The 18,558-nt window shown below is 42.2% G+C and overlaps 2 protein-coding genes across 4 annotated transcripts in view; both read right to left on the bottom strand.

Annotated features, from left to right (window-relative positions):
- The window catches only part of si:ch73-138n13.1 (uncharacterized protein KIAA1671), a 28,301-nt gene extending 18,892 nt beyond the window's left edge, over positions 1–9,409 (bottom strand). For both annotated transcript variants that reach the window (XM_065963826.1, XM_065963823.1), the window contains exons 1-5: positions 9,212–9,409; positions 7,433–7,526; positions 4,396–5,747; positions 4,207–4,291; positions 615–3,392 (exon numbers count right to left, since the gene is read on the bottom strand). In XM_065963826.1, coding sequence (XP_065819898.1) covers positions 615–3,392; positions 4,207–4,291; positions 4,396–5,732 — 4,200 coding nt within the window. In that variant the 5' untranslated portion in view covers positions 5,733–5,747; positions 7,433–7,526; positions 9,212–9,409. The remainder of the gene's footprint in view (positions 1–614; positions 3,393–4,206; positions 4,292–4,395; positions 5,748–7,432; positions 7,527–9,211) is intronic.
- An 856-nt stretch (positions 9,410–10,265) lies between these two features.
- rnf10 (ring finger protein 10) lies at positions 10,266–18,522 on the bottom strand. 2 transcript variants are annotated; one of them, XM_020631082.3, is made up of 17 exons: positions 17,998–18,520; positions 17,324–17,505; positions 17,005–17,210; positions 16,832–16,922; positions 16,529–16,713; positions 16,224–16,360; positions 15,519–15,673; positions 15,231–15,356; positions 14,774–15,068; positions 13,959–14,092; positions 13,737–13,854; positions 13,532–13,633; positions 13,286–13,423; positions 13,095–13,186; positions 12,915–12,972; positions 11,523–11,687; positions 10,266–11,411 (listed from the first exon to the last, which is right to left on the bottom strand). In XM_020631082.3, exons 1-17 carry the CDS (start codon positions 18,089–18,091, stop codon positions 11,338–11,340), a joined length of 2,352 nt encoding a protein of 783 aa, XP_020486738.2. In that variant the 5' UTR covers positions 18,092–18,520; the 3' UTR covers positions 10,266–11,337. The 2 variants fall into 2 exon arrangements, with proteins under 2 accessions (XP_020486738.2, XP_065819877.1); XM_065963805.1 differs by lacking the exons at positions 12,915–12,972; positions 13,095–13,186 and having other exon boundaries at positions 17,998–18,522.
- Between the last annotated feature and the right edge of the window lie 36 nt (positions 18,523–18,558).

Here is an 18,558-nt window from a genome sequence, read left to right as displayed (position 1 = left end):
ATTTGGTTTGGTTTATGCTATTAACACATTTGATTGCTGTTCAAACTGCAAATTGGACATCACTTTTTTACCAGTCAAATGTGTGTTTCAGAAACAGCGAACAGTCACTCTGTCTCTCAAATTGAATTAATATTTTTTGATAATATTTCAGAGTACATTTGAATTTAAAAAAAAAATGTGTAGCCTCTTTATATTACAAGGAAAGAAAAAGGTTTCTATTCATTCCATAAAGAGATACTAGCCATGTTTGCTAGTAAAAACTATATCAGTCATTGGTTGAAGATGGTACCTTTATCTCTACATTATTATGCTTTCTATCAGTTCAACCTTTCACCTTTTTCCTTATATTACACTGTAACAACTGCACCTTTTTATCTTCCTTGTGTTCTGTACTGATTTATCTCAAGTTTCTACAAAACTGTATGACTCATGAAACACATCAAAGCATGCAAATATATACCACAGAGGATTCTCGATGAGTTTTTTTATTTTTATTGTATGGATTATTTTGATCTTAAATTGGAGAAAACGGGACGCAAGTAGGAAATGGAAATGCACATTAACTTTTTTCGATTTTGCCTCTGACAGTATTTCATGGATTAATTCTAACTCACCTGAGCTCCCAGTGATCTCCTGTGGCTGTGGACCGCTGCCCTGCTGTCAGGTGGTTGTGGCTCTCTCGGTAGCCATAACTGCTCGACAGAAGTGCTGCTGGAGATTCCACCTGTAGATCCTCCGGTCTCAGCCACTGTTCTTGCAAAAGGGCCCAAGTGAACTGGCTCATCCTGCGCAGCAGACCAGTTCCTCTGTGGAGCCTGGACCCGTTCTTCCTGGAGCCTGAGGAGGAACTGTTCTGGGCTCAATTTGCTGGCAGATTTTCTTGATTCAGCCATGGATTTGTCCACATACATGTCAACAGGCCGCAGCTCCCATGGGTCCTGTGGGCCTGTCGTCCATACTGGGCTTGAGAAACCAACTGAAGTCTGTGCTGGTGTCTTCCTACTAACATCTCTCTCAGGAGAAGGCTGCAATCTACCTCCAAACCCAGCATCTACGCTCTGGATACCAGATACAGGAAACAAGTCTTTACTGGGAGACAGCTGAGCGTGAGACGTGAAGGAGTCTATGTCAAGGATGGCAGGCCTGTATGACTCTTCTATTCTTGGAGATGGCTCTTTCCATCGTGCAGAAGGACTGCTGCGCTGAGAGGAATTCTTTTTAAAAGACTCATTTCGGAGCACAGAGTCTAGATCCACCACTCCAGGCCTGAGAGCTGATGCCTCAAACCTCGCCCTCTCCTGTTCCTCCTTCTTCTGCTTCTCCTTAAGTCTCTGCCTCTCTGCTTCTTGCTGTTTGGCAATCAGTCTCATTTTCTCTGCCTCCTCCCTTTCCATCTTCTCCCTCAGTCTTTGTTTCTCCAGCTCCAAAATCTGCAGTCTATCCCTCTCTGCTTGCTTCTGCTTCTCAAACTCGAGCAGCTGCCTCCTTTCCATCTCTTTAACTCTCTCCATCTCTTCCTTCCTCTGCCTTTCCTTCTCCTGCTCTCTTTGTCGCCGCCTCTGGTTTTCTAATTCCTGTCTCTCAATATCTAACTGTCTCTGTCTCTCTCTTTCCAACTCTCTTTGTTTCTTTCTCTCCAGCTCTCTTTGCCTTTCCCTCTCAATCTCCCTCTCCATCTCCCGTTGTCTTTCCCTTTCTTTATCTAGCTCCCTCAGTCTCAACATTTCCTGTTCTATTGCCATCTGCTTTAATTTCTCGGCCTCCTCTTGCTCCATTTTCTCTCTTAGTTTGTGCCTCTCCAGCTCTCTGATCTGCATCATCTCCTTTTCTTTCAGTTTCTGATTTTGAAACTGTAGAAGCTGTTGTCTCTCCATTTCTCTTATCCTCTCCAGCTCCTCCATGTTCTGTTTTTCCTTTTGGATTTCCAGTAGCTGTCTTTCCCTGTCCAGCTCTCTCTGCCTCTCTTCCTCCCTTTGTTTTAGGCGCTCCATCTCCCGCTGCCTCTCCTGCCTTTCCTGCCTTTCCTGCTCCCTCAGTTTCTCCAACTCTCTCTGCCTCTCCAATTCTCTACGTTTCTCTTTCTCAAGTTGACGTTGCCGTTCTCTTTCCTGCCTCTCTCTCTCCAGCTCTTGCAGTTTCTGGTTTTCAAGCTCGGTCTGTTTCTGCCTTTCCAGGGCACGCTGTTTCTCCTCGAACTCTTGTTTCTCCCTCTCAAAGGCTTTCTGTCTTTGTCTTTCAAATTCTCTTTGCCTCTCCATCTCCTTCATTCGTTCAAACTCTAAGTGTGCTTCTTTCTCTAGTTCCAGCTGTCTTTGCTTTTCCCTCTCAAGCTCTTTCATGTTTGCCTTGTGTCTTTCTGCCTCCTTTTTAAGTTCTCTTTTCTTTTCAATTTCCATCATTCCATCATCCTCTATCATTTGCCTGTCTAAGGCAGATCTAATCTCTTCATGAGGCATGTGACTCTTCATTATCGATTCCTGAACTTGATCATGAGAGCTTTTCCCATAAGCTTCGTTTAATGATGGATTTCTCCTGACTGGAAGAATCTTTCCTTGAGAACTGCCCAAAACAGATCTCAGAGATAAATCATCAAAGGGCATATTCGTGTCTATGCTTGGAGAAACAGGCTCCTGTATTTGTCCTGTCAAAGCAAAGTAGGTTGCCCTGGGTTTGGGCTGTTCGTCTGCCAGCAGCATTTTCAAACGTTTGGGGGCAGCAGCCACTTCCTCCTGTTCTGCATCTATCTGCCTGTCTCTGTCTGTATCCAAAGCACCTTGTCCTTCCAGTTGTGGTTCATTACTTGCATCTTGTTCGAGACTTGTGGTGGTCCACTTAGGCAAAGCTCCAACTCTTAGATATCGTGGCTGTTGTTCTGGCATCACAGCCGAACCTGATTCCGGTTTTTTCTCTTCTATTGGCCTGTTTCCTTCTGAGCGTCTTGAGCGTAGTGTCATAGCCTTATCCTCCCTCTGAGCTGAGGGGACGACCTCACTCACTGCCCTGCTTTCATCCACTGCCTGCACAGTGTCAAAGGCATGCAACACCCGCAGAGGACTTGATGGAGACACAGGCTCTTTGTAGGTGGCAGTGACCAGAGTTCCCTCATTACTACTTTCTCTCCTTAGTAATGGACTTCTGGGTAAATCATTTTCCTTGTTCACAGGTTTGCCGTCATCCACCATCATCACACTGTGCCTCTCCACAACATTTTCAAACAGGGACGCTCTCACTTTCTGTATGTCACTGCTGGGACCACAATCCTTGGGAGTTAAGCCAAACACCTGCCCGTCATCCACCCCTTCATCTGGAGAGGCTTGATTGAATAGCTCTTGGGAACCTTTTACATCCACAAACGTCATCTGATCACTGGGGGTGACTGCGGATTCTTCATTCTAAAAAAGTGCAGATACATTTTGGGAATTTCTCTGAGTTTTTGTATATTCATTCAAAATGTGAAGGCAAAACAGTGTGTAAAACTCCAAAATCAAATACATCACAAGAGATCAAAACAAATGTGACTTGACAACAGAAGAGGACAAAATAAAAACACATAAAGAAGTTGAAGTGATTGAGTGAAATGGTATCCCCTTGTTCAATGTTAGCTTAAAGCTTCATAACCGTGGGTGTGGTGCAGAGTTGGTAATCAAAGCCTCTCTGTGTTGACCTTTTCCCAGTGATCTCCTCTCTGAGTGTTTCATAACAGACAGCCAACAGAACAGAGTAATGTGCCGGCTGTCTTTGGTTTCACAGCTTTGTATATGTATGACGGCAATAATTGTTTTCACCAGGAAAATGTTCATCTTGATACAAAGGGGTCAAATCTGAATTGACGCACTTTTAGTCTTCTCAAATAAGATGATATCATAGTTAACCCGTTCATGTCTAATCTGTAATCATTTCTACATACTGGGCAAACTTTGCTTATTTTGTCATCTCTCTTCTTTTCAAAAATCTATTTTTTCTGACCAACTATTTTTATGTGCTCTTTTATGTCTTTTCTTCTCTTTGCCAAATACCTTGGTTTTATTTTGGCAAGCGATTATAAGAAACACACAACAGTGCTGCTCTGTTTAGAAAATAGCATATGAAAGCTTTTCCTAGCACTAAGCTGTGACACAGTTTCTTGTTGTTATTCTCCTTTGCCAGTTAAAGGTAGACTGAGACCAAGAAAAAGTAGTTCATATCAATCTTATTTTTCTTTCTTACCCATGCCTGAGGATCTCTGCTGATGTCATTACGGTCTGTAGCCTCACTGAGGCTGCCGGGGTCTGATGACCTCTCGGATGTAAACCTAATGGACATGCATCAAACAAAACAAAAGCCATGCATGACAATGGAACTCCAAGACAAAGACGTGGGGCAAAAGCAAGCCAAGAAGACATAAGAGCAGCTCACCTTTTAGTCAGGTCAAGGGGCAAGGGGCGGGGCTTCAGTGGGGGTTTCAGGACAGGGCTCTGTGTTGGTGTTGTGTCCTCTGTCAGCTGCTTGATCAACTGTTTAACATCCACTGCTGGTTCAGTTTCAGGGACTGGCTGCCCTGGAGTGTGGACATCTGACAATTGGCCTGTGGCACCCACACCGGGAGAGGAGGATGAATCAAGGAGGAGACTGATTCGCTTCTTGATGCTGACTGCACGTTTATCATCATCAGGTTTCTTCACTGTTGGTTCTTCTGTCTTTTTGTTACTTTGGTCTGAGACAGTTTGCTTAGGTTCAACATCAGTAATTTGTGGTGTGGCACTCTTAGGAGTTTTGTCTTGCTCTTTCTTCTGTGGCGGTGTCATCTCTTCTGGAGTGTTTTCCTTAGTGTTTTCTTTGGGAGATTTACGATGTAGTGAAAGACCAATAGACTCAAATTTGGACGTGAGATCAGCTGATAGTGGTCGCCTTCCGACCCAGCGAGGGCCAGGAGGTGAGGCCTCTGTCTTGGTTGGACTGTCAAGAAAAATGGCTGATACAGGTCTGGGCCTCGAGCCTCTGTTCTGGTGTCGGATAGGCACTGCTGCTTCAGGTTTAGTTTTTTTATTTTCTTCTGCCTCTTGCCCCACCAGATCGAGAGAACCCATAGACTTGGCTCTTGCGATGGAGGAACCTCCTTTGCTAGACGTCATCTGGTCCTTCTCATCTTCATTTTTTGTGGATCCAGACCACTCTGCTGCTGGAAGTTGTTTAAAGCTCTTGGCATAGGCTAAGCTTGATGCAGAAGGTCTCTGTCTCAAAGCTGGAACAGGTGGACTGGGTTTGCTGGGGTCTCCAGGGATAAGAGGAGGGGCTGGTTTAAATGGATGGACTACCGGCTTGGTTGTTTGCCCGAAGCTCAATTTATTAGATGTTTTTAAGGTAGTATTAGTAGGTAGGTTAGGGTTGGTTGATACTAGTCTTGGTTTGCCAGTGGCAGCTGGTTGTTGTTGTTGTTGTTTTGCCATGAATGGAAGCTCTGGTTTCTGTCCGGGAAGAAGAGTGGACTCTGGCCGGGGTTTGGGATGTGGCTTAGGGGCAAGAATGGGTTTAATGGTAGGGTTTCTCTCCACAGAAAAAGGTTTGGGACTAAGCCTTGGCTTGGGGCCTGGTGCAGGTTTGTTAGGCTCAGGAGTGATGATATGGGACTGGTTGATGGAGGGGATCTCAATGAGGCTCTTGTTGCTGGAGTCAGTAAGGGGACTCAGGTGAAGTCGGCCTCCTACCCCTGTCCTCCCTACTTCCCCAGCCTGAACCTCCACCTGAGCAGCCATCCTCTTCAACAGCACCTTAGAATAAGAAGAAACATATCTCTTCAGAAAGACAAAACAAAAACAAAGCAACAGTCATTTTTCTATTGTGGTACTCAACCACAGAACTGTATAATGCAAAATCCAACATATAATTAGCCTCAAAACACTCCCTCTGTCTTCCTATTACTGTGAACTTTGTCTTGGGAGTGGCCTGAACGCAGCACAATTAAAGACCTGGGTGAGAAAGATATTTACACAAGGCTATTGATCACTACAGCACGTTAAAAAACACGTGTTCACAGCACAAGGGTAGATGCTGAGACTTTGTCAGATACATTTCATTTAAAGGCCATTTTTGACACAAAACATTAGGAAAACCACAGATGTAATTTATAAAATTAATATCTAGACCAAGTTCCCTTAAATTTCTTCAGTTTTAGGGTCAATGTATTGTACATGCTGACACACTCTTACTGACCATGAGAGCTGAATAAAAAAAGAGATATTTATCATTTCATTAGTAACACCCCACTGTAAGTTAAAACATCTTTTTTTTGTTAACCATCAAAACACGACATATTATATTATATACTACATATAAAATTCTCTGATTTCCTATAAGCATGTTCACAGAAGACTTCCACAATGATGATAGCAAAAAAAATGAACAGGTGCATTTAAGTACATTAAAAAAGCACTGGTAAATGATAGTTTCTCATTCTTCTAATAATCAACAACGCCTGCACCACGGGAAACTAAATGGTATGCAATTATCTTTAATGTAAACAATTTTACCTGTGCTTTTTCCCCCTGACATGAAATATGATTATTGCTCCAGCAGCAGCTGCATTAAGATGACTTTCTTCTGTGTTTGTGGTGAACTCAAGTTACAATTACTTTTTCTGTCTGATATTTAAATGTGCTTTCTTTGTTTTACATAAACAACATTGGTTTGGCTAAATACTTTGAATACTCTTTAAGCAGATGTTGGTTGAGCTAAAAAAAAAAAAAAGCAAATAAGAAAATAAGTTACAATACCTTAGAAACACTATGTTGCTACATTTTTAAGCAATGTTTAACATTTTAATATTGTGATTTATGTTTTAATTTGAAGTTGTATTCCTTATTTGTGATAAGTATTTGTAATCTTCCAAAATCTCTTGATTTCTTTTAAATTGTTTAATTAAGTTGTCTGGCTGGTGCAGTAGAAATCTGGACTGGGTACCTAAGGCGGATCCTGAGACAGGGGAGAGGTTGGACAACTGTACAATGTCATTGTTTTCCTTTCATGTTGTTACACAGGCAAATCAGGCTTAGAGAGTGAATGGGGATTCCACTGCAAACACACACCAGACGGCCATTTCCATTTTAGCTCCTCCCCTGATGAACTTTCATATGTTTATCTTGAAACAAGCCTCCAGCCTACATGAGACCAAGTAATAAACTTCAGATAACCCAAGTGTATCTGTCTCCAGTCCTCTGACACATTATGACAATAATCTGTTTTATTATTAGTTGTTCCCATAATGAGAACAAAGACAGAAAACATTAAAACTCAAGCACAGCTGTGTGAGCCCTTTAAGAGGCTTTTTTCACCAATGATAATGCTTCCCACATGTTGCTGTGCAGAGATACAGCACTGCACAGAAGAACAACAGTCCTTTCCGAAAAAAAATGACATGCTTGATCAAACTGCTGCGAATAATCCCGACACGTCTTACCTGACCAGATGTCAACCGTCTGCTGTAGAGCTCTGGCTTTTGTTGTAACCAAGGAGCGATGTCATATCACACAGGAGGAGGGAGTTGAAGGAGCCTGAGAAAGAAAGCACACAAGCTTTTCACTCGACAGGACTGCTGTAGTAAACAAAATCACAGCAAGGCTACTTGGAGCCGTATGAATGCTTCCTCGCTGCGGTGTTTGCACGCCTCCATACTGAAGCAAACAGATAATCATGTTTACTCTGACACAGACTTGAGTTCACAAAGTCACACCCAAACATGCGTTCTAGCTTATGACATACTGTAAGTCCAGCTGTAAAAAACAAACAACAAAAAGCAGTCAAAAGTCATTAACTGATTGCTGCAGCTACATGTTTACTTTTACCTCCTCTTGATTTGCATTGTGCCCTAGATCACAACTCACCTGTCACTCACACACTATATCTATGGAAATTTAATCTGGTTTCATTGAAACCAGAAATGTTTATACTCCTTCACTACAGCCATTCCTCTCTCTCCATGGCTGCTCCTCTTCAGTGCAAGTAATTTCACAAACCTGCACTGATAAGGTTCAACATATTGTTATCTATAAATGCAATACATCATAAATTTAAAAAAAAGGGTATAAATGAAACAGTAAGATAGAGAGAAAGCGCAAAGACTTGCACACGGCTACAAGGGATTTTAAAGTTTGAGAACTTGAACTTTGGATGTTGACAGGAAACGCCTTCGCTAAGATGGAATGCTAAAAATCCAGTGATGGTGGGTCGAGCAGCACAGCAGGGATTAGGAACGTGTCTGCCTTATATAGACCTTTAGACATACAAGGATTCTGCATCAGGCTCATTTCAAAAAAGCCAGAAACAACAGAAGACAACCATCTCCAACATCTGCATTCATTCTAGCAGGAGTTGATGTGATAAATAATCAAAACAGTGGGCGAGAATCTTGAAGAAGCTGGGTTCAGCAAAAGTCACATGCACATTTTTTGCAATTTTGGCAGTAACAAAATACAGACAGAGTAGGGCAGAGGGTAAACCAACTTTAGGGTTTGTTGTGTTGTGAATCAAACCAGTAACCTGGTTTAGCCAGTTAGACAAAGGAAGCTGTAGACAATAGACAACTTCACGTCAACTGATCTATTAAAAGCTGAAAGTGTATTCACACCCGGTAGTGTGTGTCTTAAAACTTTAAATTACAGTCCACAAATATGCAACTAATGACATAACTATGGTTGTGTTCTGTCATCCAAGAGGACCAAAAACATATTTTACCCTGTGTGTGAATGTATCAGAATAAGAACATGATGATCCAGTGTAGGAAGGAGATCTGTAGTTGTATAATGAGGGCACAAGGACAAATATCCCAGCCAATCAAAGGGCTTTTATATGAACCAACATACTTAGGTGGCAGATTTGTATTATCTACTCTACCTTGATTTAAGGGTTTCATAACAGCCCTTTCTATTACTTTCAGTCCGTCCAAAAAACTGCAACAAGTGCTAACTCTTCCTCCTCTCCTGTCCGCTCACCTTAACTACCTATCACCGAGGTAAAAGACAAGAGTGAGCTTTGAATGTTCAACAACTGTGCACAAGCAATGAATGACTACGACGTATTCAACCTGTACACTCATTAGAGATTAAAACAATGAAGGTTTCACCAGCTTGCTCGTTAGCAGCGGATAGCTAACAACTCAAGAAGCTGAAGTCCAAAATGGAAACAGTGACTGAACCTGTCTTTTCCCTGGATGTGCTGATAAGGACTGGAGACAACTTACCGCACCGGAAAGTCAGTTCTGCTCCTTTTTTTTCCTTGTCGAAACAACTTAAAAACAACAATTTAAACCAATGTGTAAAGTATAACTCCGAGTCGTGACAGTTCGTTAATACAAGGGCTAGCGGAGTGGCTAACTTAGCAGGTTTACTTCGCTAGCTATCCCGTCTCAGGTTGCTCTAGTGTTGTTGACAGGCTCGACGAGACAGCGCTGAACAAGCCGCCTGACTGGTTAGCCTCCGCACGAGCATCAAGTTAGCAAGCGGTACATCAGTGTTCCGGTAAGTACTTTCAAAATAAAGTTCAGCAACAGGTCAAATTGCGTTAATGCTACATTTGAGCATTTGAATCAGTATTTTGTTATAATTACCCGGATCGTAAAGAGTACCTAATTAAGATATTTAAATCACAAGGTGTTTCCCATGATGACACGCATTCACTTCATAGCAAATATTTTATTTAAAAGGTAAATCACCTGGACTTCCGGAATGATGTTAAGCTAAATCTGGATAACTTGACGTATGTTTGGCTTCATACCAGACCACAGAGGGATTATCCCATCCAAGCTATGAAGGGGTTAATTGGTTATTTATCAGCAAAAACGGAGATTTACCTTTGTGGTTGTAGTTTTATGAATCCTGGATGACCCTCAGAAAGGATCAAATAGAAGTTTCAGAGTTAAATAGAATAAAAATTTGGCAAATGTATTTTTGAAATCTTTAATATTGACTTATTTTTCCTTCAACTATACCCAAGTTTTTAGTTTAAATCAATATGTTTATGATTTCCAGAAATGCCAGACCCCGTTTCTTTCCTTGTATTAAGTAAGCACTAGGCAGCCCATACTTAAAACAGACTATGGCTGAAATAACTTCATAGGAAATGGATCGTAAGGTGCCTATTGCTTGTCAGGACTGCCCTCTCGTGGACAAAAGTAAACACTGCAGACAGAGGGCAGCCAAATGCCTAATAGGACAGTGACTTCTTGTGTTTGGCCTCACCAACCCATAATCCTTTATTGTCCTTGACATTAGTTAATTCAAGAATGAAACAGTCAGTTTTGATTGTGCATAATTGTTTATTCATTTCAACAGACTAGTTATACTTACTAGTCTAAACTTGCTCAAAATTAAAGGTGACTTAAAGAACCCTCCAACAAAACATTTCAGATCCACCTTTCTTTTCAGGTTTCACCAGCATTTTTTAAATGTCGCATTTCTCTTTTGCATCACACCTTTCCAACACTGAAAATAAACAGGGTGTATTGTTAAATGTTAGTAAATATTATAAAACAGAAGGTGACCGAGGAGGAAATGAATGAGAAGAAAGTGCGTATTTACGGATAAACCAGGTAGTATACACTGGATCTCTGTTGAACCAACAGACCTAATCTCTTTTAATACTGTTTTTACTTCCTCACTATGGTATTAGAACATTTTGTACTTGTGTTGTTAGAAAACACTAGGGCAGTTATGTCAAACCAGCAATCCCCAAAACTTGTCCTTTTTAAAAGGCTGACACTAACCAATGAAACACTGAAAGAAATCAAAGTATTTATTCGTTGTTGTTTTTTCTGTTCTTAGGTGAAGCACCAGATTGAGATTTCAGAGCACTGAGTATCCTGGAAAGATTTGAAGGTGCACATACCTGCAGCTGGCTGACTGCTATTCTAAAGTAACACACCATAGAATGATCTTAACCACATTACTCAAGGATCCTACATTCAACTCGCAGGGTTTGATTCAGGAAAGGTGGACATCCCCCATCAACCCCTTTGATGTTTCTGGAAGCAAAAAAAAGCCTAAAACATACACAACTGGAAAGCCTAATGTCACAATATTCCTGACTTTGCCTAGCATCAGAAATAAATGTTTTCCTATGAAGCTTTGTGACAGGAATCTGCTGCAAAGCTATGAGCTAGCTGAAAATATATGCAAATAAAACTGATGGTGTGCCAACCCAAAAGGTGGATCATGCTCTAAGAGCAAAAATTAAAAGAAGCACCACCTTTGATACTTAGTGAAGCCTTTTTCCATAGTTTAGTTCTGGGACAGGTCGGCATGGAAGTAAAAACAAGAGAAGTGGGAAGATGAAACAAAGAAACAGATTGTAATTGAACTTCAGTGTGGTCTATTTTGTGTGAACCATGGATGTGCTAAAGAGAATTTTCTGCTTTTTCTTTTTCTTCTTTCCTCCTTTCTCATCTGAAAGAGAAGGCACCAGGAATCAGTGTGAGATGAAGAACAGACACTTTAGCTTCAGAATAAATACCTAAATGTATGATACTAGAAACAGTTCATCTAGAGAAGCCACACCTGGCTCAACCACAGGTTGAGGGGGAGAAGCAGGACCACTGTCCAGCTGCAGAAGTGCCTTCTCAATAGCCTGACTGAAGGAGTTTTGGAAGCTGGGCACGGGGACGCGGTCTGACCCGTCGCTCTCTCCATCGCTGTCTGCTGCAGGGGGAGCTAGCAGCATATCTGCATGGCAAAAGACACAATATTCACATCAGGAAGCCTGCAGGGAGAACACTGCTTGGCAGCCAAAAAAACAGGTTTTACAGGAAATACAAAATAATACACAAAGCTGAAATTATTTCAACCTCACTTTTCATAACATGTTGCTTTACCAGCTTACACAGGCACACATGCAAGTACTGGGGACTCTCTATATCAGATAGTTTGGACAAAAATAAAAACAAGTCAATCAATTATAGTTTTCACTGAAGTTCATGTAGCCATCAATATAAAGAAGTTCCATTTAGCTCCTGGTTTAAATAGCATCAGACTGTTAAGGTTTTTGGATATACAGTTGACAACGTGCAGAGAAGCACTGTTTCTATTATACAAGTGTTAGGAAACAGTAAGGTTCTTCTTCTGTTTTGTTAATTACTTTGGACTGGTTTTCATGGGGAGAATAGAGAATGGGTTTAAGCTGTGTTTACTGGATTGTCCGATAGTTATGAATGCACCATTCCTGAGGTGCGCTAAGAGCGGTTAAATGACGTAATAAGACAGGTGAAGTGGCAGCTGACGGAGGACCCGTATGGACGCCAAATTGGAAGCTGTTGGACCGAACACATGACCCACTCCCATGGACTTGTTTTAGAAACCAGCCGTATGTTATGTGATCCAACCACCACAAACAAAACTGAACTCATAGACGAAGCTTGGGCTCGTCGCTCTAAAAGCCGTCCGGTGCCCCGGCAGACCCGCGTATAGGTGAGCTGACCTAACCTTATGTTTTCCCTGTGTGAGAATCAGTCCTTTCCATACCTGTCATCTCTTGACCTCTCTGTCACACTTCAGGTTAGGGCTAGTTTTTGTTTTTATGTATGTGTAGCCGGTGCTAGCTCGTAACACAAGTGATTCAAATTATTTTGAGACTAACCTTTGCAGCTTGGTATCAAGTGCCAGCTAGCATTTATGTATCTTAAACCCTTTCAAGAAAATGTTTGTGGATATCTTAATTTATAAAAAGGTATACTGAGGGAGCTATCCACTCCGCTACAGCTCTAAGTTCCACTGGTTGTAAAAAATATTCTTCCATTCTTCCAAAGGAGGCCATTTCACAATCAAATATTAATTTGCAGTTCACATTTTCATGCAAGCACAATTAGTTTCTGAAACAATACTTTCATTTAATTTCTTCTCAAAATGGTGACATCAAATGTTTAAGTAACAGCAATATCTAGGCTCTTGCTCTACCTTTCTTTGGGTTGACTCTGGGCCCAGCATCAACTTTGGCTTTCCCATCTCTTAGCATCTGTATGGGACATGGTAAGAGTCAGACAATTCCACGTATATACATTATAGGCCAGAATATAATAAGATCATCGGTTTTCATTTTTTATGCTTAGTTGGCCTTTGTGTGTCTGCCATACACACCTGTGCAAAGGACATACAGTGGGAGTCGTCCTCCACACTGCCGACAATGGGCGAAGAGCTTTGCCCGTTCAGAGTAGGGAATCTCATCCCGTCTAAAACAACAAACGGATTGCTCAATTTACATTGTTCAACAGCTATAGGCATCCAGAGACTCTGAATGATACATTTACGGAGGAAGAAGTTGTTCTTACCAGAGGATGGACTGGTGCTGAGCGGTGAGGGGGGATTATATGTGAAATCAGGCTGAACTGGGGGGCTGCTGTAGTAAAACGGGGACCCAAATGCAGGAAAATGATGAAGGTTCTCTAATCCAATGTGCACCTCAGGATCTGGGGGTAGAGCAAAATGAAAATACAGTTAGATTATTATTAATCTGTCAAATTTGTCTTCATCATTGATTTTTCTGATGGAGTTGTGATCCAGTCAGCTGTACTTACATTTACCCTGCTTCTTGTTCTCCTCTATTTCAATACGCCTCTCTCTGCGCTTCTCATCCCTCACTTTTTTCTGCCTTAAGCGCTTTCTCTTCTCCAAGTCATCTGATAAGGTAGAAAAGAGCATCAAAGACGACAATTAAATTCTACTGAATCATCTTTCTATAACTGTAACGTCACATCCTAAACCCAGGAAAAGTGTACTAACCTGCAAAGGTGTCCAGAGTTTCCTTGGACAGGATTGGTGGCTGTAGAGCCAACTCACAGATGCTGAACTCGCATGTGAGCGGCAGGTGAGCCAGATAGCGATGACGGCGACGAATATCCTGCAAGAAAGTCATGCATGGACAATGAATTTAAAAACTGAAACAAGATAGGTTGAAGTTAGTTTTTTAACCAGTATGTGATTTTTGTTCATTTATTTGCTGACCTCAGTTACGGTGTGTCCCACTATCTCTACCACTGAAGCAGTGATGGAGTCAGGACTGGCCTCCAGGCTGCCGTATTCACGTAACAGACAGCGTACATTCAAAGGATGCAGGAACATCTGCTGGCAGTCGTCAGCTAGAGAAAGAAATATGGAGGGGGAGGAAGAGATAATGAGAGAAAGTTTATGTCCCCAATGAAATATGAGACATACAGTTTTTCATTAAGCTAAGATGAACAGGCTTTTTCCATTGTTTCTATGACTAAAATGTACAAAACCTAGCAGTTAGGTCGCATCCCATGTACAGAGACCTATAGTTCTGTAATCAGGGGGCTAGAGTTCAAGTCCCACTTGTCCCACCAATCTTTCAAATGTACAAGATTTTGCAGTTGTTGTTTTGTCAATGATCATTATTTTGGCATTCGTTTTAACAGATTGGACCAAGAAGATAGAAAGTAAATACAGAGATAGAGAGAGAGTGGGGTAACGTGCCAAAGGGTTAACAGTGGGACTTGAACTGGGGGCAGATGCAGCCAGAACGAGCCTCAACACAATTCACACACTCTACCAACTGAGCAACCCGGTGCTCCCGTTTCCTTTTGATGTGTTTAATGTTATACTGCACGTAGGGATCTTCACTAACCAAACAGGATTTGTCTGTTTTTGATGAACAGCTAATTTGAGTTAATTTAAATAGTTATCTCAAAGTAAATTTATCATCACCACATCCAAGCTTGACATTAGTTTAGAAGCAAGTCTGACTGATTTTGTTAGGAGGAAACCTCACAGGTTAAGGCACAAATGAGGGAGTTACTTACCTTGGTAGAAGTAGTAGTAAGGTCCATGCACTGAACTTGTCGAGGGTCGGCCACACTCTGCATGGCCAGCAGAACTCGCTTCATCAGGCTCAGGCTCTGGAGCTGCATCCATCATAGCCTCTGGAGGCTCCTCCAGGACACACTCCAAAATGCCTTCAGGGAGGCCTGGCAGCTCTGCAGAAGCAGCATCTGCAACCTCCTCAGTCTCTGCAACCTCCTCAGCCTCTGGGTCCTCCTCAGTCTCTGGGTCCTCCTCCACTTCATCATCAAATGCAGAGGAATACTGTAGCACAGGCTACAAAGGAAAGAGGCATAACTTATTGATCAGAACTATACAAATTTATCAGGAGAAAGTAGAGTTCTGGGAAAGAGCCTGCAAGTCAAATATTTCAATTACATCTCCAGTGCATGCTAAACTGTTAGATCTAATGTTAACATGTTTTGTGGTTAGAATCACCTTGTTGCTGCTGGTGTGAACAACCACTTCTTCAACGGGACAAGGAGACTGTTCTAGAGTCAGGGAGGAGAAGTCGAGGATGTCTTCTGCATTAGCCTTCTGCTTCTTCAGCATTTCCTCTCGCTCCTAAAAAACAGACATATAGAGAGTTCAATCAGTTTATATCCATTCATGGTTTATGGTCAGGTTCTTTCAAGTTTATTTCAATCCTGTTCGATTTATATAACCCTAACGCACTCATTTCAAACAGATGTTTTTGTACAATATGTGGTGCAGAGAGGCACGTACCTGCAAAAGACAAAGCGCACTCTGGATGAAGCACCCTTGGGTGTCCTCCTCCTGGCTGAGTTGAGCCTCCAGAACAGCTTTCTCTTCTGCAACCAGGCTCAGGACCTGCGCAGGGGAGGTCAGCAACAGCTTGGAGTACGGGCTTAGACCTGCATCTGGAAAACACGTGATCACAGGTGGATTGGGTAGTGAGGGAATCTTTAAAGTAATCTTTTAAAGTGTCATCAGATTTATTTGGTTTTGTTAACACATAAAATACTGACAATTAGAAGTTGGAAAATGTTTCACTTGTATGCAAAAGACAACAGGTAATCATACAGTGCTGTCATGGCTCCCCCTCACAGACAACGTACATGTGTTGACAAGCAGAGGAGCAGTGTGAAACTAAAGACCCATGTCAAAAAGGTACAATAATATTACCGGATTTTGCGCAATTATAACGCTAGTTATTTATTTGCATGCTGACCACTTATAGCAAGACATCCGTGGCCCACTGCCAAACTTAAATAGTGCTGTAAGCAGGCAACCGGGGAGATTAGTGGACATGGGATAGACACCATTCTCCCTGGTTAAGTTGTTGTACTATTACATCAACATTGAAACTACTATTTTAAGGTGGAAAAGTTACATGTTGGTGCTTTAATAAAGAGCAGAATTGTTAACATAGATCTGCGACATCACTTTCATAAACTAAAGTCCTCTCACCTCCAAAGCGAACAGGCTCCTCCACCTTCACCCACTGAGAGCTGGGCATGGCCACAAGAGACCCCTTTTCCCTCCGCATCAGACGCATGGTGATTAACTCACCAGCTAAATACTGCCTGGTCTCCATGGCAACAACACTATAAGAAGGAAAAAACTGTTAGGGGAAATAAAAAAAATAAAAAATACACCAAACAAAAGTGTATTTAACTGTTTCTGTGTGTGGGCTTCAGTGTTTTCCTTGTACACTTTTCTACACATCATAACACCAGAGCTTATCAACAAAGCTTTACTTGGTTTTTATTTACCTCTTCAGGTCAGCAGTGTGAACTGCTTCGTAACAGATGGGGCACTTGGACCAGCTCTTCTCTCCCAGAGACAGGTAGTGCAGCAAGCACGGCCAGCAGAAGATGTGTCCACACCTGGTGATGCGTGCTGCCACAGGAGGGTAGAGGCAGATAGGACAAGACGGCACTTCATGACTGTAGATGCGCTGGAGAAATACACACATTTTTTTGTTAATTTGTGGATCTGTTTTTTGTTCATGGTGTGAGCTTTATTTCTAAAACACTTGTACTGGTGCCTTTCATCAACAGAGGAGAAGCACTCACCACTTGCTGCACACAGTCCCAGTTGACCAGAGTGTCTGGATCAGTGAAGTGGGCCTTGTAGTCCTGGTCATCAGTCACCACAAACTGGCAGCTGAAACATACAAAGTAAGTTAACTCCCACATATTTAAGGCTTTCTGTTGCATATAATGTAAGGTACAGAGAGGCTGTTTACTTGGCCTGCAGAAAAAGCTCCTTGTTGAAGGGCTTGTGCTTGTGGCCCCATTTGTTTCGGCGGCCCCAACAGGAGGGGCCTCCATCTCCGAAGCCACCATTTCCTCCACGTGGTTCAAAGGTAAAGTTCAGCAGGTGGTTTAAGCTTATTTTCTTCGGTCCAGCAAATTGAGCCGGGCTAAATTCGGCCCGGCGTGTCTCTGCTACCTTTAAGGGTAGTGGACCAAAACTGTTGTTAGAACCTAAACTTAAAGTTGTGCTTCTCTCCAAAGTTCAAAATCTTCAAGAATAAGATGATAGAATCCTTTAAAAGTACGTACCTCCTCACGTCGTCCTCCACCTGGAAGACCAGACTGTCGTCCACCTCTCTGAAGGGGTCTCTTGTCAAAATTCTTGCTTTTCTGTGAATTGGTGCGGCGAGTGCCTGGGAAACTGTCGGTTTTAGGAAAGGTGGGCTCACGTTTGCGGCTGTAGCGCTTGGAGCCTCCATTGTTTTTACCTTCTGTAAGAAAGAAAAAGACAATTGCTATGTGAATACAGAATATGGAAATCCTTACATAATAATGCCTAATATTTGAACTGTTACACTAAAGTGTGATGGTTTTTGTTTGTCCCCAACTACATACAAACAATAAACATTTAGTAAATCACTAGGGTCTACAAAAGTAAGTGAAATTGATATTCCTGCAATGTAAGAGGACAACTCTCCAAGAATAATAAAATAAGTTATTCATAATTAATTTTAAAATTGATCAGTGTTTTTCCATTCGTGTTGCACGAATCCAGCATTAGTGGTAGTAACAAAGAGCACAGAAAACATAAAGCTGTGTGCAACAATTAGCTGCAGATCAGAGGTTCAAATGTTTTCACAACGACGTCAGCCCGAGCAGATAAACAACCTCTGCGCTACTGCTAGGCCTCAGCAGGCCACAATACAAAGAGTGTTTAGCCCAGGTGTAGAAGACATTAATGTAGTTTTATAAAGGGGTTTCACCTGTTTTGGGTTTAGAGTCGCCCGGTGTAGGTCCTGTGGAGCTGGAACGGGGCGGAACTTTGTTGCTGGTGCTGCTGTTTGGATTCTTCTCCATGTTTGTCTCCGTGTGGTGAGTAGTGTAGAGGCCGAGCTCCAGGCACAGAGCCGCACAGCTCTCTGATATCAAACTGAAAAACTGAGGAGGAAAGCGGGTTGCAGTGAGTGAGGGTCAGGCAACGAAGGCCCTGGTTCATTTCTGTCAAACGCGGAGACCCCATCACGGCGACATCTTGACAGCAAAACAAACCCGAGAAAAATAAGAGACACGATTTCGGCGTCTCAAGTTCTGGAGTCTGATGGTGGAGAGGACGAAAGCTCGTCACACGGGGCCAAAACCCCCGAATTTTAGGTTTTTACTCGTTAAGGAAAACAATACGCCCTTGACAAGGCGGTAAGTGTTTTCCAAGAGCTGGAAAACGTGTCAATTAAAAGATTTTGACCAAAAAAATAAAGCCGTTACGAAGCGCTTGCTCTAATGGCGACGGGTCGCCAAACAGCAATCTGAGAGACCCGGATGTTTCT

The sequence above is a fragment of the Labrus bergylta genome, chromosome 2, assembly GCF_963930695.1.
Source record: "Labrus bergylta chromosome 2, fLabBer1.1, whole genome shotgun sequence".
NCBI classification, from domain to species: Eukaryota; Metazoa; Chordata; class Actinopteri; order Labriformes; family Labridae; genus Labrus; species Labrus bergylta.
This window is presented reverse-complemented; position numbering and strand designations above follow the sequence as displayed.